This window comes from Strigops habroptila, chromosome 5 (assembly GCF_004027225.2).
Source record: "Strigops habroptila isolate Jane chromosome 5, bStrHab1.2.pri, whole genome shotgun sequence".
Classification (NCBI taxonomy): domain Eukaryota; kingdom Metazoa; phylum Chordata; class Aves; order Psittaciformes; family Psittacidae; genus Strigops; species Strigops habroptila.
This window is the reverse complement of record NC_044281.2, coordinates 37393757-37419373: the sequence shown is the minus strand read 5'-3', so window position 1 is coordinate 37419373 and position 25617 is coordinate 37393757. Positions and strand designations below refer to the sequence as shown.

The window sequence follows — 25617 nt, the reverse complement described above, 5'->3', positions numbered from 1 at the left end:
CCTCTAACCTGCAACTGTGCTCAATATAGCAAAGACTTGATGGGACATGCATGTTGCAAGGCAATGGCAACTCAATGGGAACTAGAGTCCTGTCATTCAGCCTGATTCCCATTGACATTTTGGGACATGCCTTCTCCTGACTCTGCAGCGAAGGGGAAGCTAACAAGACCCTTCAGCAACTAGCACACAGTAAGGAAATGAAACACACACCGGTTTACAGAAGTTTTTATTGTTCATTAAGGAAGCTTTTGTGCAAAAATCAAGACAATGTTCTTTAGAAAGCAACTGCACGTGTCCCCCCAGCACAACTCAAGCAGGTCAGGTGCCACGGGCCACAGGAAAGGAGAAAACTAAAGAGACTCCCAGCAGTAGCACAGGATTTCCTCCGGTTTGCCTCACCCAACAGGTTGCTAGCATAATCCTTTACTACTAAAAACCCAAGAAAATTAAAACCTTGCCAACATGGAAGAGCAAGTCTCAATCCACCCCTACCTCCCCCCAAGAAAATTCATGTTAAAGAGAACACCATTGAGTTTAAAAGATCAAATACCATGCTGCATGCCATAGCGTAACACAACCTGTACCTCCAGGGCAGCGATGCTGAAGAGAGCCCATTTCCTGTCTGGCATATCTACCCCAACTGGGATACACCACTGGAACCACTGCACAAGCCTGCCAAGACATGTATTTTACATTTTCAGGGGAAATTATTTGCCTTTTTAGAGCCACAAGTGCTTCAATGTTCTGTACAAATGCAAACAGGAAAGACAAACCAGTACTGCTATCTGTCAACACTGCCCAGATGTTTAGCATGTACACATAGTAACTAAAAAGCTGCAGTTAAGTGGTTTTCCATTAAAATAGCATGAAAATTACTTTGCTTGCTTCTAAAGCAGTTACCGGAGCTCCTGCCTCACCCAAGACACCACAGGAACAGCAGCAGTTGCCAGCTCCTTTCTGAACATGACTGGAATTTTCAAAGCTCCACCTCTGCCCAGATTCTCCTTCCCAAAGCTCTCCTCACAGCTACTTTGGTGCCTCTATTTTGGGGGTTAACTTGACCAGAACCATGTAGTAAATGCTGCTAAGGAGTGCAAGGTCCATCTTAAGCGATGTAAGCATGATTCTCATTCGAAGCCCCTACACCTCAAGGGCCTGACTTGTTTCCAGGGTAGCAGCCTGTCTCGAAAGGCTTTTGTTCAGAAGTTCAGGCTGTTTCAGTGGGATGCTGCAGAGGCGTGAAAGGCAGGTTGTCAGGTATGTCAGCAGAGCTGCCAAATACCTACTCCAGTGCTCCTACTCTGCCATCTCTGCTTGCTAGCCAGACACATTTCCCAACAGAAATGGGAGCTCTGGAAAAAAAATATTTGTACTTTAAACTACTCAAAGGTAAGTGTCAAGTGAGATGGGGAGGCAGCAATGGAAACTGTCCGTAAGCCTCATAGTGTCTCTGAAATTTTAGATAACCAAAATATGCCATGAGAACAAGAACAGATCAAGGAACAAACCAGCGGTTTACAATAAAGCCCGTTTTTTTCATGCTTTCTGCCCTCTGTGATGAACTCTCTTTTGATATATGCACAGCCCCTGCTGACTTTTTCCCTCTCCATCTTCTACTGACCCAGCTCGCTCCACCTCCTTGGCACCCAGCTGGCTGCATGTAGGAAGCTGCAAGACTAAGCAGAACTGAGCAACAAGGGTAAGGAAAAAGGGAGCCATTCCTTAACTACATCAGCATGCTTCAAGAGACTGAAATCCCACTGTACTGGGCTTGATAGTAGAACACCCATGCTTATACCAAATAGTCCAAGGAAGTAAAAAGGACATGATCAAAAGGTTGAGGGAGGTTTTCCTTAACTATAACGCCACCATGAGCCATAAGTGTGGTCACTCAAATGCGAATGCATCTTTTTAGGTACCAGTTACTTTGAAAGTTAGCTGGGCACATGAAACCCATTCTCTGCATCTGTAGAGCTTTGAAAATTCCAGCTGAAAGGATTCCCAGGTTCAGCATTATCCCTTAAGAGTTCCCTACGGTTACACAGAAAATGAACATTCTAGCCAGATGTTAAAAATGCAAAGCATGTAATCTTCCCAATGCTGACTACAGAAAGACATATGAAAATTTAGTCACCATCTTGTTCTTTTTTTAAATTAAAGGATAATAGCCTTGTCTCATTTCACCTTCTCTGACATTCTTCCCAGCACCTAAAAAACACTCCAGCCTATCAATTAAAAAACTACAACACACTGACTATTTTTAGGAGCATAATGAGTTAAACTGTACAATCAAAAATATCTTTGTTAAATCGACAATGAAGATCTGATCCTTCAACAGCAGCACTGCTACAGAAGAGTTACAATAAAGGAACTTGAAGGTCAACTTGTTAATGAGGCAGAGAGGAGGGACATTTGAGATACAGCTCTCCGCCAACCTCGGCCCACATTTTAAGAGCCATGGCAAACTTTCAGAACTGGAAATTCCTCTTCTAGTTCCACACATGACGTTTGCAGTGATCAACAGCCTAAAGGGAAAGAAATAGTGCACATTAGTGGAAAAAAGCCTGTTGCAAACAAGCATGCATCTACACATACAATTCAATACCTTGTTTTGAGCCAAGATCTTGGGAGCAAATCTCTTTTTCTGAAAATAAGTGATTCCAGAGAGGACTAGAACATCCTCCTCCCCACCCAGAAGCTTCAGGAAAGAATGCTGATGACCCTTAGCCAGTAAGGCGTGGCAAAGAAAGCATTAGCCCACAACACTGGAAGCCAAATTTTAGAGCCTGATGAGAGGTCATGACATGAGCTGTTGGCCACAGGAACACAGACTAAATATAAAGCTCACACTGTACCTTACTATAGATTCTGAAATACTAGCAGACAGGTGGGAGATAGGAACAAAAGTGAGTGGAAACCATCTGCTTTAAGATAGATAAGAGCTATGGAAGCCCCTCTAATCAAACTCGACCGTCTCTAGATAGTACCCTTTTGCTTCCTGAAGCTGGAATTCCTCCACTTGAAAGTGTGGTGTAGAAGCTGGAAAAGTTGCTTATAAGGAGCTATCAAGGACCAATAGAAAACCTGAAGCAGAATCCTGCTTTACGTACGTTGCACTGAGCAGCAGTCTCCATGTTCTTACACCAGTAACCTGGACCCCAAACACAAGCATCATCCCCCAGGAGAGGCTGCTTAGCTGATCCGCAGACTCCAAGTTTCTGCAAAAAGAAAAGCAGTGGTCAGCATTTTCCTATTTGCACCAAGAGATCTCAACTCCAGCCTTACATCTGGGCTTCCACCTGACCGAGCTTCAGGAGCTCCCACAGCACTATGCTGTACTGACAACTGCAGTCACGCTTGCAGCTGAACATGAAGCAGTAATCTGACACAAGGAAGAATTAAGTTACCGCAACGGCTTCTCTGTATTAAGTTCTGAGAAACAGAGCTTCTAGAAAGGAAGCTTTCTCAATAAATGTCATTTAACTTCTCATCACATTGAAGGCACACACTACTACTGAACCTCAACAGCAGATAACCACTGGCAGCTCTTTTCCTCTATCCTTCCTTGCACAAGGCTGGCAGTCAGAGAGCGGTCCATTCAGTAAGCCTGAGGCTTTGCACAACCGCATTTGCTCCAAGCATTCAGCATGACGATTTTTATTCCAGCAGAGGTGGTGCATGCTAGACACTGAAAGGCATACAGAAGAGTAGGCAGGACTGTATGGGAGCCCATACTCAATAGAACTAAATGCAATACTCACAGTGCAAACAAAAGTGGGATCCATCATTTCTGCCAAGAGTTGCACAACCATGGGTTCATACTGATCCACAAACTGAACACACTGCAACAAAACACAGGTTGAGAAATTCTGTTAAAGCCTTAGAAGAGGAAGATACCGTCTTCAGAAGGCAGGCCTGTACACTAAACATCCCAAAACAAACTGATGAAGCAGAGGGTTGAGCTCTGCAGATTGAAAAGGACTCAGCACTGCACTAGTCACACAACTACATAATTTGTTGCTACCTTATACCTGCCTGCAACTTTATGCAGACAGGTTATGATGAGAAAGGGGTCAAAAGGAAAAGAACCAAGTAGGACAGGCTTTGATTTGCAAAGCTTAGTCTCTAATTGTGAAGATCACATCTATCGCAAGAGGAAAGCACACTGAACAAGCTGGAGACAAACATCCTGAACAGGACGGCAGCAATACAGTAATGACTCTTCAGCACTTCTAGCCCAAGTAGTTACTATTCACTTCAGACCAGGCAGCAGGAGGAATGCTTCCCATGAGTAACAGTCGGCCCTCTAGTGGAGAGGCCACCTCCAAAGCACAGAATATATTGGCATTCTCAGCAGAGACTAACAGCACCAATTAATAAGCGAACCACAGCTATTAAACAGCCTCACAGCAGTTAGCAGGAATAGCTGTTTCATAGCTGCTTTAAGCTACACATATAAGCAGTTGCCACTTGCTGACACTCAGCAGCCACCTAACAAGATTTCCAGGTAAATCTTGATATTGGTGGCCTAACAGGTGTTGCTTTTTGCTGTCTCACTGAAATTATCCAGCCTACTTCCAATTACTTTGTTAATCCCCTGGACAGGATCAGTTTCAAGGAAAAAAAAAAACCAAACCAAAACAAAACAAAAAACCCAAACCCTTTCAGCTGTTCCCACCCGCTGTTCTCAGAACACTTCCAGGCAAACCTTACTGACTGCAAATTACTACAACAATTCATCCAGCCAATTCAGCCCCTTAAAAGTCTCTGTCTATTCAAAGGTCTGCCAACAGCCACAGATGGGGAGCACAAAAACCTAATCCTCCTGCACCCCAAACTCTTTTCAACCTCTAGCAGAGGAAGGCTGACTACTCTCATAAAACACACTATGAGATGCTTTTTCCAAATACTCTGCAAGATGCTTTGTCCTTCTGTTCATCTCCATCTGCCTTGTTCTGACTGGAAGGCAGGCTGCCACACAGCAAGGCCTATGTGGTCACTTGACTGCCTCCAATGAAGCCTGCTCCCTCTTTTTTGCTCCACTGCACATGAGAAGCTGCTATGCTTTGGTGCTAACTAGTAAAGAGAGAAACCTAAGAAGGATCAGGTTGCTGAACACAAGCCAGTCCCAGCTGCACCTGTGGACAGTTTGTCTCCAGCTACAGACCAAGGCAGTTGGCCAAACACAGAGACCTCTATTACCAGTACCTGGACATTTATAGCAGAAGTAGACACACTTGAGAGACGCACCTAAAATTAGCATGTAGACAGAATATCAGGTGAAAGACTCAGAAAACGAAATAAGCATAATTATCACTGTAGGGCCTATGTAAACCCAACAGACCATCAGGTGAAACTGAGGTAAGCATAATTGTCACTGCAGTGCCTATGTAAACCAAAACAAAATCAACAAGGACAGTTCCCAACCATCAAAAGACCATTGTTTTTTAGCCTGCCTCCTGCACAAGTGTTTTACCTGATCACTGACAGACTCTGGCAGGAAGTGACAGACTTTTTCCAGTAAAGCTTCAATTTCAGCTGTTGTGGCATTCTTCTCTAGTTCTTTGTCTGCATAAGCTACCACCATCTTGCAGATATCACAGAAGCCACCTGCAGGTTTCACTACAACTGAGAAAAAACAACCCACCAAAAACAAACATCAGTGCTTAGGTAGTTCCCCCAAATAGAAGAAAGGAGGCAGCAAAGTACTAAAGCACATGTCCTCAAATGAGATATAATCATAGGTGAATCAGCTCATTTTGCAACACCACTGACTCCTCATTACCAACCTGATGGCGGTGGAGGCTTGTTGGCAGCACAGCATTTCAGCATAACACACACAGCTTCAGGATTTGTTGCCTCCAAAAGCATGTCAACCAAAGCCTGGCCATAGACATCAATGAAGTCCTTACACTGGTCCTTGACACTTGCTGGGAACAGGTAGCAGACCACCTCCATTTCATGTACAATCTCCTCCTGAAGCACAATGAAGGATATATGGCAAATGAGGAACAAAAATCCGACTCAATTCATTAGTATATGTTTTCTTACTCTGCTCCACCCAGGATGGAAATCTTGCTCTTATGAAATCAGACAATAAAAATAACTTTCCTTCCCCCTACCACACAGTCCCATTTTAGCCAAAGCCTAGGAAGAGGTACCATTTCCACCACTTACACACCTCTGTCTTGTTGCTCTCCAAGAGGCCAGTCACTTCTTTCACCATGGTCTCACATATTTCACACAAGGAAAGAGTTTTGTCTTGAACTAAGGCTTTCTGAGCACACACAGAAGAAACATACAAAACAATAAATCAGCACTTGACCATTTGACAGGAACAATTTGTAAAAGATCAGTTTAACAGCATTCACATTCAGGTGCAGCACACTAATTCATTTACTTAGCTGGCCAGTTTGAGCTGGATTCAGGTCAGACAGAACGCAAAACCAATCTTAAAGGTCTCAGTAAAAACTTTCTCTGAATGAACACTCATGGCTTAGTTAAGACTACAGTCCACAGGCTGTATGAGGAGGCGAGCTGAATTTAGTAGACACGGAGAAATAAGCAACCCCACGGTGACCGGAGTCAAGGAAAATTTGAAGTGTTTATTAGAATACACTGAGAACACCCTCTTGCTTCCAGAAGAAACACAGAAATTGAGAGACTTGAGGGAAATTGTTTGGAGCCTGTTAATCAGAAGTTAACTGACCTCAAAAGACTCCTCTTTCCTAAAAACCCTCAGCCCGTATCTTGCTCAAAGGCTATGGGAAGCTAAGGTGCTCCTCCGAACTCACAAGCTTCAGCATTCTGTGATCACTCATCTGCTCATGCAAAGTGCTAACCCATTTTTAAAAGGGATCAAAGCATAACTCCAAATGTAGAGAAAAAGTCAGATTCAGCAATTTTCCCTCTAATATTTGAGGTGTCATTTAAAATGGCTACTGTACACTACTACTGGAAAAAGAGTTCCCATTTTAATCCCAATTATTACCATATACCTTCGATTTAACTTAGGCTTTGTTATTCTAACAAATCAATCAGCACTCCTACTTTACAGATCAGCATCAGAAACAAGAGGCAGCCAGGAATTTATATGCAGGGAGACCTGGATTATTCTACACATAAAAGCTCATATTTTTCCTTTTCACCTAGTTCGTTACACTAGAGCAAAAAGGAAGGTAAAGCTGTTGAGCACAGAAAGTCTATCTTACCTCCACCGTTTCCATTTTTGCTTCATGAACCACTTGAGCTGGTACCAGAGTCTGAAGTGGAACAGATTTCACAGAAGAACAGAACCCAACCATGGCACAAATGTCCTTTGGTTGCTGGAAAGAGATGTATAAACAATTTTTAAAAGCCTAGAAGACACTGTCCTTTTTATGGAGCCTGTGAGTAGGCACGAAGTTTTAAAAGGCTCCAACATAACTAGAAGTTTCATGAACTACTTCTACTTCAAGTATTGCCAAAGCATTTGATATGGTTATAGGCAGGACAACTACTAGATGAAGTTTAGCATCTTTCCTTTGAGGAGGAAAAGGTTAGGCCACATTCATTTAAAAACCCCATTTACCATGAGCTATGCAAACCCTTCAAAGGAGTTGACTTAAGAGCTACCAACACCAAAACAAGCCACCAGCAACACATTAGATCTGCATCCACAAAGCTGCTCCCCTGAAAGCTCTAAAGTAATCACAGAAGAGACTAATTATCCTGACTTCAGAATTCACCCAAAAGCTGAAAGAAATGCCTAGCAGAAAGGACACCTTTTCTCATTCACAAGCTACCTTCTTTAAAGCATCCAGTAACACCACATTTTGCAAAAAGAAACACATTCCCGCGTTATTGAACACAGCCTATAAGAAACAAAAGTTAACCGTGTTAAAACCCAAGCTTAACCCTTTTCACAAGTATCAGCAGTAACTATTTCAAGTGTTCTTTTCACAGTAAGAGGGAAAACAGCAAACAGAAACAAAGCCTTTAATAAGTCTCTCAAAGGTTTTAAAAACATATTACTGTTGTGGTTTAAGCCCAGCGAGTAACTCAGAACCATGCAGCTGCTCGCTCACTCCTCCCTACTTCTTCCCCAGAAGTGGAGGTTCAGTCTGCAGCTAATTATACAATTACTAAATGCAAAAAGTAAATGCCGGACATGAGGTAAACTGCTCTAAGGAGGTCACATTATACCTACACAAAGTGAGAAAGGCTGTCCAAAGTAATATGCAAAACTTGAATTTTCCCACTTGAAGTCTACTTAAGCTAAAAAAGTTACCTTTGGTCCTACAGATAATTAGAAGATCTTACCCTGTCACCCGGGCATCAAGCTTCTTACAGCAGAAGCTTATGCAACAGTTAATACATCATGCCACAACCTCATGCACAGGCAAAAGCAGTATCTCCAAGATACAGTGCTGCTTCAGACTACTCCAGGCAGTATCTTTAAGTCAAGCCCTTTGGTTCATGCATTGTAAGAAGCATTTCCAGATATTAATGTTACAGCAACACCCACATACACACAACATGCTCTCTCACAGAGAGATGACAGACACAAGGTCTCCCAGGACTGGTTAAATTAAAAGCCCAAACAGCTCTAGAAAGCAGGAGCCTAAAGGCCTCCCGCTTCTTCTTTTCAATTCATGTACTCCAAACATCTATACCATTGTCCAAGATTTAAAGGTTAACCAAGAAAAGACCTGGGGACAGCTTCACTCAAGCCCTTTTGAGCCCAGACTTCAAACCAGAAGCTGACAGGAGCCACTGGCATGCTGCTTCTGCATCTATCCTTCTTGTACAAGAGTGAGCCATTTTCTGCTCTACTGCCCAAAGCCTAATCAAGCTGAAATCTCAGTAGCACAAACTGGTATCTGGAGCTGGAAGTAGGAATGACTACTGGAGAAGTCTATAGTCTTTCTCTGTTAAATTACATAAATATCCCTTGTATCTGTCAACACTGAGTACAATCACACCATGTAAACAGCTATTCAAGCAAGAAGTGAACTACAAGCCCTTTGAGAGCAAGATATGAACTACAAGCAGGCTATCACCACAGGCAAGTTGCTCACCTACCTGATCCTTCTGTTGACAGGGAAGATTGGAGACAGAGGAAGAAAGAAGAAATTAAAGATAACAGTTAAGAGATAACAGGCACTTGCAACTGCATATACTCTCCATGAAAATGATGGAATATTACATGATCCCCCATCCCAAAGATTCTTAGCATTGCTACAGCAACTCATATTTAATTGTGCAATGCTAACCAGCATTATTCATTCAAAGTTATTAATGCATCCTGGGCAAGACTATTTCCAAAGTTTGTGAACACTCAGCCAGATGCAAGGTATGGTCACATTCCAATTTCAGGTATTAACACCACACTGCATTGCAATGCTTAAAATGAGAAACCAACTGTATTTGGAACAAAGATTTGCTTCCCTTCCAAATGCTTAAGAAGCAGTGTAAACTTCTAAGTAGCCTTTAGAAACTGGAAATAAACAAACGAGAAAAACAACCAAACCACCACAAAAAAAGCAACAGCAACAAAAGCCACTATGTTGCCAAATTCAGGTTGAAGTCTGTCACATACTCTATTCATAAATTCACCTATCATTTGTTATATTACTTGTGGCAGGCAGGCACTGCACTCTCTAAGGAAAGGCTTAACTTTTTTTCTTAAAGGCTTTGAGATCACTGGATAAAGAGGTGCTATGAAGGTGGTCAGAGGTAAAATATTTAGTATGTTGCTACAAAAGACAAGAGCTGGTACAGTACCACTCACTCTCCATGACTCCTATCCTTTCTAGGACTCCTACCAGGAGTCTTGAGATAGCAATTCCAGAAGAAGGACATTTAGTCTTGCTTCAAATAGACACATTATCTTTAACATGTGAATCAATTTTGCAATACTGGGATAAAGACCAACTCTAATATGCTTACCAGAATTTGGTGGGGAGGGGGGCAGTGGTGTAAGTACAGGACTGAGATAAGAGTATCAAGGAACATATGTAATGCATCTTCTGTGTTTCAACAGGTAAGATTGCCTTTTGCACCACTAAAGGGGTTGTGAAAGAAGAGGAAAGCACTAAAGAAAGCATTCTAAGACTGAACTTACTGTTCAATTAAATGCCAAGTTCAAAGTGTTAACACCAATACTGATGCAGCAAACGTTCTCCTCAGACTTTTACTGCAGTAAATGTTTCCTGTTTCCATATAAGTTAGCTACACAAAGCAGAAAAATGAACTGAGAGCAAATATTGTATTCTACTGATCTTACCATGTGCATCATCATTTGGATGGCCAAGTCAGAATATTCAGAGATATAGTTCTTGCACTGCAGGAAGTGAGAAAAAAAGAGTCTTGTAAATATCAAACCATTTAAGCTGTAAAGTTAATTTAGAATTTTCTAATACTTGAAGGTATTAATTAACTTTAACCTACTTAATAACTATTCTGTTGTCTTTCAGACCTTGTCCCAAATATAAGATGGTATTTCAGGTTACAGAATCACTGCACACGTAGCTGCTTATTTGATAAGTCCTTTTCTCTTCCTCTTAGAGCAAAAGCACTCTCCCTCATTGGTATGACCACATTACCCTGCCAGATCATTTTCATGAAAAAGACCTTGAAGGGCTAACAGGAATCTCAAGTCTTTTTCCTCTTCCCTAGTCCCATACACACCACCCCACCCAGCGTTCTTGACCAGAAAGTTTATTATTTCACTGTTATTGTTATGCTGTGTAACATATCCTACATGTGACACACTCTTAGTTATATTAAATAGAGATCACACTGAGAGGATGAAGTCACTGAAAAAACTGTTTTACGTATGCACACAGGAACAAATTTTTAAACAACAAAAAAAGCACTTACCATATCAGACATTTCAGGTCCCAAACGGTCACACTCCTCCTTAGCATGAGCAACCAAAGACTTTACAAAAGACGAGTTTGTCCTCACAGCTTCCTGAACATCAGTAACCAGCTGAATGCAATCTTGGCATACATCCCCACTTCCCTAGACAAAGAGTGAAAGGAAACAAGTTGACATATCTTCATGTAACATGTTTTAGAAGCTTCCGCTACTACCAAGTTTTAAAAGCTATTTTGAACTATATATAAACCTTAATACTCCACAGAATACTTAAAAGCCTAAGCTAATATGAATACACAAGCTACTGCTGGTATTTGCACCAGCCACTAGATGGAGATTAGGTACCTACTTAGCTCTGAAACCCAAGATAACTATTAAGATATCTAATCTTCAAAATCTCTTGGTTTTGTGACAGACCACAGCAGCAAGGTTTCCAAGCCTGGCATAGATCTTACCTGCTCCACCCACTGCAGCTTGTTCTCCACCCACTCGACTGTATACCTCCTGTATCTAGACTTGCTATCAAGATGCAGCCTCTACTCACAAGTTCATTGTCTCATCTACTCCCCTTTGTCAACTATTTGTTCTTTTCTGATTCAGTCTGTCACCTCTGGATTCAGAGATGAATGCTTCCCCTGAAGGGCACATCTAGAAGATTACTCAGAATGCTGGAGAATTCTTCCTCCTTTGAACACTGGTGTCAAACTTGCTCACAGAAGAAATTGTTTCTAGTAAGGCCTGCTTGACTTATACAGTCCTGGATGGGAACAGCCTAGCACAAGACCTGTCTTTATAAACTGTGGTTGCTAATCCAGGATTATACCTATGGTCCACCTACCGTCTTACTTAGCTTTAAACCCACAGGTTAAGGAAAAAGGTAGTTGTCTTTATTTGTGCAGCAGCACAAAATTCAATAGGAGGCAGTCACCCATGTGAAGCATATCAGCCTTATCTGCACCCAGTACAACAATCCCTTACCGAGAATCATCAACAAGTTCGTATGCAAAGGAGCACTGAAGCTCTGAAGCAAAAAACTTGCACTTCATTTGCACACTGGAATAGCTCTGCACCCTTACCTTTGACTTCTGCTTGGGTTTGTCCTGAGGGTAAAGGAGAAGAGGCACGTTAGCCATGAATGGGGACGCCAGTTCAGAGAAATCCAGCTCTGGTATCTTATTTGACTGGAGTTGTTTCTGAAGTTTCATTGCTGCAAGATGCTTCTGAAGGGACTGGCACAGTGCAAGGGCACTACATACAACTTCAGGTTTATCCTAGGGGAGATATGATACATACATAAAGCTCTAGACTGATGGCACTTTTGTATGAAGTTCAGAGTAGAAAGTCTTACAGCTGAAACATGGAAGGGAAAATGTTTCACAAGAAGGAAGCAGTTTTCAAACTTACACTATTAATTGCAACACCAGTGATCCATACAAGACTGAAAGATCATATGCACAATCTTGAAAGAGAAATTCAGGCACTGACAGGAATAAAACTTTCAATTCCAACAGCTGCAAACTGTTACCTACTTACCAGCTCTTCTTTGATCATATCCATGATAACGGGTAGGTACGAATCCACAATTTCTTTGCACTCAGAGACTAGGCCTTGGTCAGGAAGAAACTCGCATGTCTTTTCCAAGTAAGAGCGGATCTCATCCTATAAAAGATGAGGTGAGCTATAAACTATCAAAATACATATGTATGTCTGTCTCAGGTGCTCTTTCATTCCCCAAATGCATAACCCAGAAAAAAAGCCCCTTGGACTCACACAAGGTCCAAGCAGTTGGGAAGCAAAACTAGAATGAGGTTTTACACTGCAGCTCTATTTTCCCTAGGCTTGGACCTTCGATGAGACCCTGACAAAATGAAAACATGAAATGCTGCTTTCAAGGCCTGCACAACACAGACTTGCCAGCACAGAGCACTTACATTAAGAAGAGCAAGTGAAATTATGGACCAATGGGACAGTGATTTGTTTATACAAAGTACTCCCAGGTTCACAAGAGAAAAAGGGAAGAAGCACCCACAACCAGAATAAAGTCTACTTGGTGTAATAGTCTAGGGATTGCGGTATCCCACCTTTGAAGACTGATGGCTCACTGGCACAAGAAAATTTTATTAAGCTTCTACAGTCAATCAGGGATGTTAGAGCATGAGAGGATTTGCTAATCTCTAAACCAGAAAAGGCCATTTAAAAGCCTTTTCCCCACATACTCTGGCCACTTTCAACATCTGCTGCTTAGGTTGGGAAAACATCACACAGACTACCCCATTCCATCACCTCACCTTGTGATTTTAAGACAATGAAATCAAATAGTACCTTGGGGCAAGAAGGGGAGCTCTGCTTACCTCAGTGCCATTATCCTTCAAAACCTTGCCAGCCACTGTCACAAGTTCCTTACATAAGTCACAGGGGATACTGTTCTGGAGAAGGAAGTAGAGTTAGTTTAAGACAGACTTAAGTACCTGTAAATGCAGTGTGCAAATAAATGTAAAGAATAAGCATCACACTTGGAATTGAAGTTAGGGAAGAAATATGGGAGTATTCCCATATTACTAAATATGCAACTGGAGTGGAAAGAGGTGGTTTTAAATAGTCAGGCAATTCCAAGCACGTTCAGCTCCAGTTTCCTCAGCACATAAACATGGTATGAAGAAGCAGGCATGCTACCACTTGCTCATTTCATCTAGTCCCACCTCCCGTGAAGTATAAAGTATATTGCCCAAAGAAGTGTTCTCCTGAACCTCTTTTAGCTTACTCTTCAGAGTTCACACTTACTAGAAATCTAAGAACTTTTCAGGATGCTTCACACATTTTAGTTCTGCTCTGCCATTGACATTCCTCCCTTCCCCTACTTTTCCACAAACTGGAATGTATCTTGACACAGATATAGCCAAGGTAGACTGAATGCATCTCTAAGTAAAATGCCTTTTCCCCCTAGAAAATTGTGAACCAATACCACAAATTACAGCTGCATCTAGTAAAGCGGCGCTCGTATTTAGTACAAATGCAACTTGAAAAGCCACACTAAATGTACTATTATTTACTGTTATGGCTTTCATAACTTAGTATATTCTGCATCTTTTGTGGAACATTAACTTATGAGAAAGACCTAAAGAAGCATTTTTAGGTTTTTTTAAATAAGCCTATCAGTTTTGCACTGCTCAAGTGAAGGATAAGAAAAGGCTCTACGAATTAGGAGCCAGTTTACTAGAGGAACATGTCTAAATTACACTACCTCCTTTCCACACATCACTTCGTGATTGTGCAACAGGTCACAAGAAAAGTCAGCAGACAAGTTGTGCAAGTCAGAGAAAGGGAAAGCAATCTTTATCTAGCATCCAAATTAAGGCATAGTATCCAAGGCATAGACAGATGTAGCACTTAACTCTGATCAGAGACTTAAAAATCTTCATCAACACATGGAAACCAGCATATGGAAACTCAGCTACAGGTGAAAAGTCTCAGTAGTCAATACTTACTACAGTAGGCTTGTTCCAGACGTTCTGCTGGCAGTGTTTCACCGCTCCACACTGCGATGCTGTCCGAACACTCTGACACCACACCTCTGGACCCTTCACACAGTCCTTCTGCCACAAAACAGGGCTTGCCACAGCTGCCAAACAAAAGAATTATTCTTTCACAGTTGCATATTGAATGATTTCCACCCAAAGCAAGCAGGTTAATGCTGTATTGTATAACCATCACCTCTCCAGTACACCACTTAGGTTTACTAACATTTTTAAGCACATTTCAACCCAGTAATTTCTGTCCTGAAACATGAGAATGAGTCCAAAATAAAGATTACACAGCCAAAGAACTCAGAGAAACCTTAACAGTTGAACCTCCCTACTGAAGTGCTTGAGCCTCCACACCTCAGCAGTGGGTTCCCCCATTATCCACCTTGTGAAAAAGCCACACAAAAAAGACCAAAACAAAACCCAAAGCATTTTGCTTAGCACAAAACCACTACATGAAACACAGAAAAAAAACCCAAAACAAAACCCAAAGTATTTTGCTTAGCACACAACCACCACATGAAACAGAGGAAAAAAAACCAAAACCTAAAGCATTTTGCTTAGCACACAACCACCACATGAAACAGAGAAACTGCTCACTGCAGAGACCTACACTTCAGACAGCCGGTTCCCAAAGCTACAACTTCTCTGCTCTCCTGTCCTACTGTCTGTCCTTGCAATCACTTCAACTCTGAAATAGCAGTCTAGCTTGTAATTGTTGCCTGCATTCTTTCTCCCAGGTGAACCACCCTTTTCTCATACAACAGCTGAGCACTAGGAAACTAACTGGATCAGAAGCCACAAAAGCGCACATTACATGGAGGACTTAAGAGCCAGCTGCAGACCAAAACACTTCCCATAAACAAAGTTCCAAGAAAGACAAAAAAAGGAAAAGAGGGACAGAAAACAATGTGAGACATGTTCTACAATATAATTTTAAATCCCATTAAATCTATTGGGACTTTGTTTCCTTTTGGTCAGTTCTAGAACTATGTACAGAAAAATCTGTGGGGTGAAAAAAAAAACAAACCAAAAAAGCTTTAGGTCCTTGTCTGGACATTACCTCCCAATGCAAACGTGAAATTGGTTTGCAACCTGTAAAATTTTGAAGTAAAATACAGAATACCATTTCTGGACAGCCTTCCTAAAGCGATGTAAAAGATATGGACTATTAGTAACTCACAGGGCAAGTTAACCAACTGCACATTTTAACTGGCTATTCAAGCTTTTTTTAATTATTGTGCTGCCTGGACAGCAAGACGCTGAACTTCCCCTAGTTGTATAAACCATCCCATCTGTCAGTAGGCTCAAATTCTTTAGCAGCCAGTCTCCTATGTTGCACTAAACTATGAATGAAGATACGACTCCTAAAATCCTACAGCAGGCAGGCCCCAAGGAAATCTGCCACAGTCTATGCCTATGAGGCACTGCTGTCAAAGTTTATAAAAACATCCTAGACAACAGAACCAAAACATTCAAACCTATTAGCTGTACAGGTGTTGTTTGGGAGCCACCATCCTCACATCAGTGCTGTTTGCACATCACAAAATGCTGTAGAATTATACTGTCCTATAAAGCTTCTAGCAAGGTTATGATGGAAGAACAATCACTTTCCCGTTTCTCATGTCTTGGTTCTAAGTTATCAGAGGATCAACTTAATGGATGAATTACCAGTGCATCTACTGGGTACATAGCCACTGCACATCAAACAGAGCAGATAAACACTGCTTTATAGGTGGCATTCTGCAGCTTTCTTTGCTGTCGATTTATAAAGCCTGCTTAGACTGGATTTCACAGAGGAATGACCCATTTATTTTAAGAAAAACGTGCTTTGCATGTTAAATTTTCTACAGAAGTCTGCCACTCTCTCCCAGCAAAAAGCCTAGACTGAATATTATTCTTCAGCAAGACAGCACACTAGGGCTGCTTATAAGACTAGGAATAAGACTTCAAAGCTTCTAATAATGTATGGTTAGCAAAATATTTACAGGCAGCCTATTCTAAACTACAGCATTATTGATCTGGAAGCACTAAGAATAGTTCAGTTTCAAGTCAGACTGGTCAGCCAAATAGCTGTCAGCTCTGGCAGGATGACAATAACCAAATACACACTTAGTTGAGGGAAAGTTATTCTTCCCTTTCAGATACTGGTATTGAATTGTCGTAGAAAGGCTCTGCATGCAGAGTCAAGCTCTGGCTACAAACAAGCAAGACCTTGACTTTAAACAGTGGAATTAAGAGCTTCCAACTATTTACAAGTCTAGCTTTTAACCTATGCCTTTAGTTCTGTAAATTAGAGCAAAAATTATTGCCCCTCCCCTGTTTGAACCACACCATAAAACTAAACTATAAAACTACAATAGTTATTCCAAGCAGTTTCTCAAACTCTCAATCTAATAGGCCACTTAAAACCCAAACTGAGGAATTCATGCCATAACTTGTACTGGTTTAACTTAGCTCTTAATAAAATTTCAGGTTTTGTTCAGCTTTTTACTTTTAAGATCCCATCACTGCATGACTTTTCAGATCCATACCAGCTTCAGCAGAATGTCTAACAGTTCTTTTTTTTCCTCATAGCCTCTGACCTGGTCATTTTAAGTGCAGGACAAAAGAAATACTATGCTTCTGACCTATGTTTACTTATCAGCTCATCTGGCTCTATATCTTTAACAAATCCCCTGCTGCACGGCTTCTTCATCAAAGAGATGCTCACACAGAGTCAGTCACTAATGCTGACTTGCCAGGACACAGCAAGAGATATCAGTCGAGCAGCAGTGTTTTGTCAGGTTACAAGACTGAGGCAGAAGAAAACCAAAGAGCAAGGCAGTAGTCTTGAAATCTCTGAGGTGAGCAAAGTGCAGGTTGCAGATAATTCCATTCAGAAGGGGGGAGAAAAGGTTAAAATGAATTGATTTTTGACAGTATGTTAACTACTTGTCACATCTGATTGCACTGCTTTGCTGCATCATGTCCCACCAGCTTGGAAGGAGTAGCTTCTAGGAAGAGGCATACATGGCTATATTTTATTCAGATTCTGCTCAAAGCACTACCACTGAGCACACACTCACTTCTATTTGAGAATAAGGACACTGATGTCATCCACAATCCTCTACAGGGGGACCAAAGACACAAATCTCAGAAGAGCTTGAGACCACCAGGGACAGTGAAGAATGAGAAGCCTTAAACTGTTAAGTCAGTGAACACTGAAAACTAGTTTTAGCATGCAGGTAAGCACCCCAAACACCTTCCCACTAGTATTATTTGAAATTCTCAGTCCTGCACAACATCAGAGCAAGATGAAATGCCAATATGCCTACATAACTTTTCCATGAAAAAAGCCAACAGATTCAGGAAACCCAAGTTACCTATGCCATGAGGATGAACACTTATCTACAGAAAATGGAGGAACAGCAGCATCCTTTCAGTTACAAAGGACACTGTAGAAGTTCTTCCCTTCTGAAAAGGCAACTCTATATTGGATGTTTTGCGTACAGATCTTTCTGGTCAAATGGTGACCAGGCAAATTTATTAGAGCCGCATATTTTAGAAAGCAGCTATAGAACAAGGACAACATACACTAAGCATGGCTTTCTTCCTTTCATCTTCCACAGTGACTTCAAATATAGTTGAGCTTGTATTAGCTTATTCTATATTATGTTGAAACATTTGTATTACATAACAGTGCCTAACATGAAAGGATGCACCTTCATTGAATAGTATCCACCCTTTCTGAATGTCCCAGGAAAAACAGAAACAAAACTAAAAAACTCTGCATTAATTCAGATCTTGCAGATTCAGTAAAGAATAACCTGAAATCCTTTACTGTTCCCTAAACTTTTTCTCTTCAGCTTATTTTCCTATTTAATTATGAAACAGCATTTTTCCTCATATATTAACTTCTGTTACAACAAAAGCAAATACACCAGTGAACTGCATTAAGACCACGTGCTGTTTCATAACAGAATGAACATTTTGGAGTCTTAACAGTTATCCTGCCTGTTCTCTCAAAATAGCCTCTGCTGCAAGAAGAATGACACCTTAATGTGGTATTTCACATCTCCAGTACAGCAGCAACCCAAGAGAAAACAAAGCACTGTCAGTTAACCTCACACAACTCTTAATGCTTGCTGGATAAACCAAATGGGATTACCTTCTTAGTTATCTCTGGCACCCCTTTGTTTTATATATTATTCTTTATTTTAAGGTCATCCATTTTTCAATAGATTTCTCCTTTCTCTGTAGATTAGCTCTCAACAGTCACAAGTCATGCCCACCCAAACTCGCCCCCCTTCCCTGATGTTCTTGCAAGCCACTATTTTTAGAGCACTAAATAAGTTTATCTGTAAAGGCCAGGGTGTTTCTTACTTGTCCTCCTCACTGGTTGTCCCTTTTTGAACCACTTCAGAGATGTGGTTTCTTCAGTTTTAGAAGGAAAGGTCTTTGCTCCACCAAGCTTTTCCTAAATTAAGCAGTGAAAGAAAATGGAGGAGGAAGGAGAAGGGGGCATAGAAACACAATCCATGCATAAAAAGTACATGTTTCAGATGTGAGAGATTTCAGCTTTTGGGCTTCTAACCAAGCTGACAGCCCACAGGCACCCCAGAGTCCTTGTGCACACTTGCAACTTGTCAAAACCAAACAAAAATAAGAGCAATTCATACCCACCCTGACCTCCCTGATGCTCGAGTCTGACAAAAGAAGTCATCTCCCAGAACAAGCGTTGCCACAGAAACACAGCCTGAAGCCCAACGACATAATCAAAATACTCCAAAACTGAAGGGTAACAGCAGAAAAGGAAGGAGAAACCTTTTCTTTGAGGCCCAGGCCAGCAACCTAACCTGCCAGAATACCAGTAACACAGTCCTGACAAGTGACAGCTACTGAACATCACCTGGGGCTCTGCCGGGAATTCACACAAAAAACAGTTTAAAGGCTGTGAAGATAGAGAGAAGCCTGCAACTCACTTCCACAGTGGCATTATCCTATATACTTCAGCAACTGTCTATGTATCCCAGAGACTTCTTCAAATGCTAACTACCACCTCCTTCCTCGACACCAGGCATCTGGAATGAAAATGCTAATATATGGTCAAAAGTTAGGGGAGTAGAGGTGACGGCCCCCTGAGACAATACCACCTTTTCTATGTGGAAAGCTTAATGCCATGCATGTGAAAGCACAGTTCAGATCTTCACTCCTCTTCAGGAAACAGGAATCTAAAAGAAAACTTATAATGGCTGGATTACCATCCTTCAAGAACAGCTACTGGAAAATTGTTAGGTAATTACCCTTCCTGAAAATAACCTTCCCTTCCCTGAAGCATTTGTGTTACTCTTCTTCCGGGGAGAGCCACCTTGAATTTCTTCCTGAGATTCTCAGAAAAAACATCCTAAGCAATCCCCTCCAAAGCTTTGCTGTATCTACTAATGAGACTTTCATGATTGTGCTTAAAAGTTAACACCTTATATAAGCTTCTAGGAACAGGGATTCTATATGGGCCAGACCATATTCCCTAAAGAGCCAGAGGATAAACCAGAAAATTACTGCCCAGAACAAACGCAGCTTGAAGACACAAGCCTCCTGCAAACCAAACTGCTAGGAAAAGCTTGGTGTAAACATCATTTTTACACACAAAATCTGCAGTTGGCAAGAAAAGGAAAGCAATAACCTGCTCTTCACTTTAACAGGTTGAATTCAAATGTGGAAGATAACTTGGGGCGCTGTCAGCCCTTATGCCTTTATGACAGTCTAACTTGTTCCAAGTATATTAATTTATTCATCAGAAGGGATGCTCTTTCCCAGGCTCTCCCACTTGTCAATGTTAAGAAAAAATAAAAAGACCATTATCTCCCAGAAATACCCATAGACCAAGTGAATGCACCAGTCTCTGACATTCTGTGCTCAGTTAATGACTTTTCCCCATTTATTTTGAGAACTGCAAAAGCAAAGTGTGTTTAACTTAAAAGTCAAGAGGGATCAACTTCATCAAATGTTACAAAGTGTCAACAAGTCAAGGACCGACCTCAACCTGAAGTTATCTGAAGGGCTAAATACTCCACAGCCTCTCTGGCAGGTTAGCGAGTTTCAGTAGAATTTCAAAAGTTGTAACCACATCACACACTAGTAATTCATGCCAAAGGTCTACTATGCCTCTTAGCATAGCAAATTAATGAGACAGTAAAATGATCACGGTATTTGAGAGATTATAGACAATTTGCAGAAGAAATGGATGAAATCTGGCTAGCTGTCATCATCTCAGATGTTAGTTAAAAAATCAGTCTTCCTGTCCAGTACCTACTGACGAAATATCAAGCTTTAAACATCTGTAAGCACAATTCACAAGTTTTGAGTTAACACCATGATTGGGGTCTTCCTCAAAGTGGGGAACACATTCTCATTTTGGTATGCTACTTCTGCAATAAAACATTGTTCTTACCTCAGATGCTCCTTTGCTTCCCTCACCAGAAGACAAGCATGGTAAAAGAAGCAGTTTGTGTACGCACAACTAACCACAAAATTAAAGACAGCAGAGAACAGGATGAGCAGAGACAGTAAAATCAGCTCTACTGCCCCAGTAAATTGTCCCAGCTACTATAAAGGCTGCAAGAAAGTAATTTCCACATTGACTAGGGGCTGCTACCAGGTTGCCAAGCAAGCCCCAACTTCTGCCTGAGATTCTTCTATGACAGAATCTAGAAGAGACATTTGGATGCTCAGGAGCATCTGGTAGTCATCAGCACTAGCAGTCCCACAGAGTATGTTAAGATATTCCCAAGAAGTTATGAGACAATTTCTCCCTGCAGCAGATCCCTGTAGAAACATACACAAATGTTTTGAACATACTTTTTGTCCATCTCCATTACTTCTGGGTTTTGCTTGATTGGTTGGTTGGGGGCCAAGGGGGGCAGATTTCATGGGAGTCTCTGGAAATTTTGTATTAACATCCCCTTCTCACCAGGCAAATATATTCACACCACAAAGAATGGCAAAGTCTGCCAGTTATGCAGAAAGCCACTTCTGTAAGAGAAGACAAAGTTCCTGGCCACGGATTACACTGCAGTCCCAGCAAAGCACAGGTGAAGTCCAGAGGCATCTAGAAACTTCAGAAAACAGAAGGGCAGTTCAGGACATTGCCAGGAAGAAACAGAATAGTCATCTCGGGAGCAATACTTTTTTTTCCACACTGCTGCCAGAGAAGTGCTTTAATGCAGAATGAATACCAGACATGGAAGACAACTCAATAGGAAGCTCCCTTAGGAAAAGGGGAGACATCAGACCCTCACAGCTGAACAGACAAAGTATGCCAGAGGGATGAAAAGAGACATGTTAAAGAGCAGCTTCAGGGATGACAGCAGTTAGCGATGGGAAAGCCTGGAAAAGGCAAAAAGTAGTGCACACGGTGAAAGAATAACGTTCCCAGGAGTACAGTGATGGAAGCAGCTGATAGCAGGAAAGAAGAAAGTGTTACAGCCTGATCTCTGCATACTAATGATTTGCATCCCAGTGTGGAGAGTCAAAGGATTTTAAACTGTTACATTTGGAAAAAAAACAAAAAAACAAAAAAACAAGCTTTAAAATCTCATTGCAAGATTTATTTACTCAGCATCTTCAAGAAAACCCCTCTATATGCAGTCTTTTACAGACGTAGGGAACAGAGTTTAAAACTAATCAGGGCAAACAGTGTAAACGTGAGCCTCTTCACTCCAAGAGAAAGAAAAATACTGGTATCTGAAATTAAACATTGCTCCGTGACCAAACACAAAGACAAGCATTGCCTCAAAATAAATGCACACACTTCAAAGACCACAGCAGCACACCTTTTAACTTGTAATAGGAACTCTGAGATCTTAATAGCAGCAAATTAATTGTATACAAAGGCTGCTACATGAGGGGAATGGAAAAAAAAACCAAACAAACCAAAAAGCCACAACCAAAAAAAAAAAAAACCCACGCAAACAGAAAAAGTGAAAGAAAACAGAAAATGAACTGCAAGTAAATCCTAAAAGAAAAAACAAACCCTTTTTATGTCATGGAGGTCTAAGGCATTGCCCCAAACCTGCTTTGAAGAAGATCCACATGGGACATTGAAACAAAAACCCACTGGCAGCCAGCAGTAATTGGTCCTGCTTCCCCCACAAAGTAAAAACCTTCCTACAGGCTACACCCTCCCTGAAACAGTACAGTCCAACCTCCTAGAGAACCCCAACTGACATCACCATCACTTCATGGAGACGCGTTCAGTTTTGCTGACAAGCTCCTGCTCTCTTGTCTCACCATCTACATCATCTCAGTTTTCATGATTCCCAGAACTGCTTCTTTGTGGTATGCTGAATAGCACAAACTGGGACTGTAAAAAGACCACATCGGACTTTGGAAGCTCTGCAGATGCAACCTCCTGATTTGCTGGGCGTGACCATGACCAGGCAGAACAGCTTGCACAGCTCCTCCAGACACCACCAAGAACAACTCTTTCTATTTATATTTCTTCTGCAAACAAGGAGGAGATGGTGCAAGGGCAGGTTTACACAAGCCATGTGACTGGTGCACTATTGAAGCACCACTTCATTATGCGACAGTTGTAAGGTGACACACCCCCACAGTATTCCCTGTTATTCCTCTAGGAAAACACGGATGTATTTTTTAGATATAAGACATCTTCCACTATTTGCCGAATTTATACTACAGTAGTGGGCCGCATCACCCTAACATTTTTGCTAGAAACCACATTCTCAACCAGAACAAGCCTGCAAACTACAGAACATACTCCAACTATCTGCTTTCTCCACATCCTCCAGAAAATTCAAGTCAGACTAACTCAGCCTTCAGTTTTCCTATCCTCAGATGTTCTGATGGGTGTTTGCTAGACGAATTACACATTAGCTTGAAATCTTGTAAGGAAGGAAGATTAAGTCTACTATTTTAGCAGTGGGAGGGTGTGAAATAATCACATACTCAAACTTTTTACTTTCTACTCCCAGCTTAACTTTTATTTTACCAGGAGGAAAAAAAAAAAACCAAAAAACAAAAAACCAAAAACCAACCAAACAACAAAACAAAAACACCCACAAAAAAATCCAAAGAAACAGAGCTCTACTTTAACTGCGCACCCAGCCTTCCTTCTTTCCTGGTCTCAAAGACAAGCAATCATCAAAGAGCGCACCAGTAGTCCAGAGAGATCCTGAGACCTGTACGCCCTGCTTTAATTCCCTCGTGTCTCCCTTAAAGGGAAGATGCAGAGAAGCGCTGTAAGTAGGTCAACCAAAAACCCTCGTGGCCTACCAGCCATGCTGTAAGCCAGCCAAGTAACTCTATTAGAATACGCCAAGGGTGGCTGGAGTTTGATACAGCTAATGAGTTAGCTCAGTAGACGAAGACAGTGTTTCAGGTTGTTACAGCAAAATCTTCAGAAAAATCTGCACAATACTATCATAGGCGAGTCAACTGGTATTCATAACTGAACTTTGGTGAAAAACACAAGTGTTTGTGTTAAAACACTGACTTTCTAAAGAAAAACAGGCCTAACAAGTCTTCTGCTATGCTCAGTTGCATACGCATACCTTTAACAGGCAGACCAAGCTAACTCTCATTGCTGAACTGGTTTCTCATTACAATCTCCTTAAATACACTAATGGGAAACCTGGTGAATACTTCAAGGCAAATCCTTTTCACTTTTAAAGCACAAGAAACTACAATGATTTTAGTGATATGGAAACAGTCCCAATAGAAATGAGAATTAATGGCAGTCAATTCAATGCAGGGCAGACAAATATGCAGTGAAAGCTCACATTTGCTTTCTTGTTTCCAGCCCTAAAAGTCTGAGATTCTCCATCAAACTGTGCACGTATTGATCTATTAAAACTCCACTTAAGTACAAGACTAGCGTACAATCATCAATCATGCAAGATCTCAATGGCATAATCTAGTGTAGTCCGCCAATCGGTTATGCCTATGGTTTTTAAACACCTAGTCAGGTTTTGGTTAATTTTTTGTTTGGGGTTGGTTTGGGTTTTTTTTTCCACTTGTGAAATGACGCAGGTTAAACTCATAGGCAAATAAGCTCTAGGTTTAAAAACCTTACTTAAAGGAAAGTTCTCCAAAAAATTGTGTGCATCACTGTATTAGACCTTCCAACTTGGGGGTTGCTAGCCATTCCATACCACAACCTGAAGGTGTATTACCCCCTCCAGTCAGTTTATGAATCATTTCTGCAGCTCTGCCTAGCCTCTGCAGAGTACAAAACATAAGCATTGCATTTTCTAACCTCCAGCCCTAACGTTAAAGACACATATCAGTTATTCCTCCCACCACCACTTTCACCTCAGCAGCAACATGTAAAAAGACAGCAAGCAGCGAAATTAGGGGAATTTTCTGCGTGGAGCAAGAGACCCTAATGAAATGAGGCTGCTAAAAGCACACAACAGAAAAGGCTACCTCTTGCCATCTGAAAGAGGCTTAACACCCACCCATGCCAAGTGCCAAAGATAAACACAGCTGCTGGCAGACAAACAACTTCTACCAATTGCTCTTATTTGGCTCTATGAGGTAACATGGTTGCCCAATTAGTGTCAGATATGGATACAAACTGATCCGATGCTACCACAGTGCCATCAGAAAGTCATTTTCCTACCAGCAGTGGGAAAGGCTGGTTTTTCACAGGGACTTCCCTCTTCTCCCTGCATTTACCTGAGCGCTACTTCTGGGCGATTCCCCCTCCCGCCAGATACAGCTTTTCCACCACAGCAGCCACCCTGAAGGTGCCCTTAAAACCCTCGCTCCCCCCCCCCGGCTACGGGCGGTACCGTTAGGCCCCACACCGGGTTGCGCCACCGCGCCCGGCGGAAGGCTCCCCCAGACCCCAACCCTCCCTTATCGCTGCCTCCTCTCCCTCCCTGCGCCTTCGCCAGCCGGGCCCGGCAGGTCCCGCTGAGAGAAGACAAACAGCTTTATGGACAGGCCTCCCCCGCCCCGCGTCCTCACAGCGCCGGCCGCTCTCAGCCCGCTCCTTCCCGCGCAGGCCCTGGTGGCCGCGGGGGCTATGCGTGAAGGAGGCGCGAGGCCGGGCCGGCGGCACCGCTTACCGGCCGCCAGGAGCCCGAGGAGGCAGAGGAGCCGCCGCGCCATCGTGCCCGCGCCCGTCTGCAATGCGGCGGCGCCACCGCCCCCCCCCGCCCCTAGATAAAGGCTGCGCCGGGCGCCACCGCGCATGCTCGCCCGCCGCACCGCCCCCGCCTGGCTG

The 25617-nt window shown here is 42.1% G+C and overlaps 1 protein-coding gene across 3 annotated transcripts; it reads right to left on the bottom strand.

Annotated features, from left to right (window-relative positions):
* Positions 1-210: 210 nt before the first annotated feature.
* Positions 211-25617, bottom strand: PSAP (prosaposin). Of its 3 annotated transcripts, none has more exons than XM_030488592.2 (15): positions 25460-25617; positions 14349-14482; positions 13215-13289; positions 12397-12522; positions 11940-12134; positions 10864-11007; positions 10268-10324; positions 9064-9072; positions 7212-7325; positions 6182-6277; positions 5790-5976; positions 5477-5628; positions 3762-3842; positions 3111-3218; positions 211-2525 (listed from the first exon to the last, which is right to left on the bottom strand). In XM_030488592.2, the coding sequence occupies exons 1-15, from the start codon at positions 25584-25586 to the stop codon at positions 2490-2492; spliced, it is 1641 nt and encodes a 546-aa protein (XP_030344452.2). In that variant the 5' UTR covers positions 25587-25617; the 3' UTR covers positions 211-2489. The 3 variants fall into 3 exon arrangements, with proteins under 3 accessions (XP_030344452.2, XP_030344454.2, XP_030344453.2); XM_030488593.2 differs by having other exon boundaries at positions 2145-2525; positions 9064-9069; XM_030488594.2 differs by lacking the exon at positions 9064-9072 and having other exon boundaries at positions 645-2525.

Excerpts from the sequence above, each read along its gene's own strand:
- PSAP (XM_030488592.2), bottom strand. The coding sequence starts at position 25,586 with ATGCGCGGTGGCGCCCGGCGCAGCCTTTATCTAGGGGCGGGGGGGGGC. Across the intron at positions 10,325-10,863 it reads GACCTGAAATGTCTGATATG|TGCAAGAACTATATCTCTGA; the intron begins GTAAGTGCTTTT and ends CACTTCCTGCAG. Across the intron at positions 5,629-5,789 it reads CAAGCCTCCACCGCCATCAG|TTGTAGTGAAACCTGCAGGT; the intron begins GTTGGTAATGAG and ends GTTTTTTCTCAG.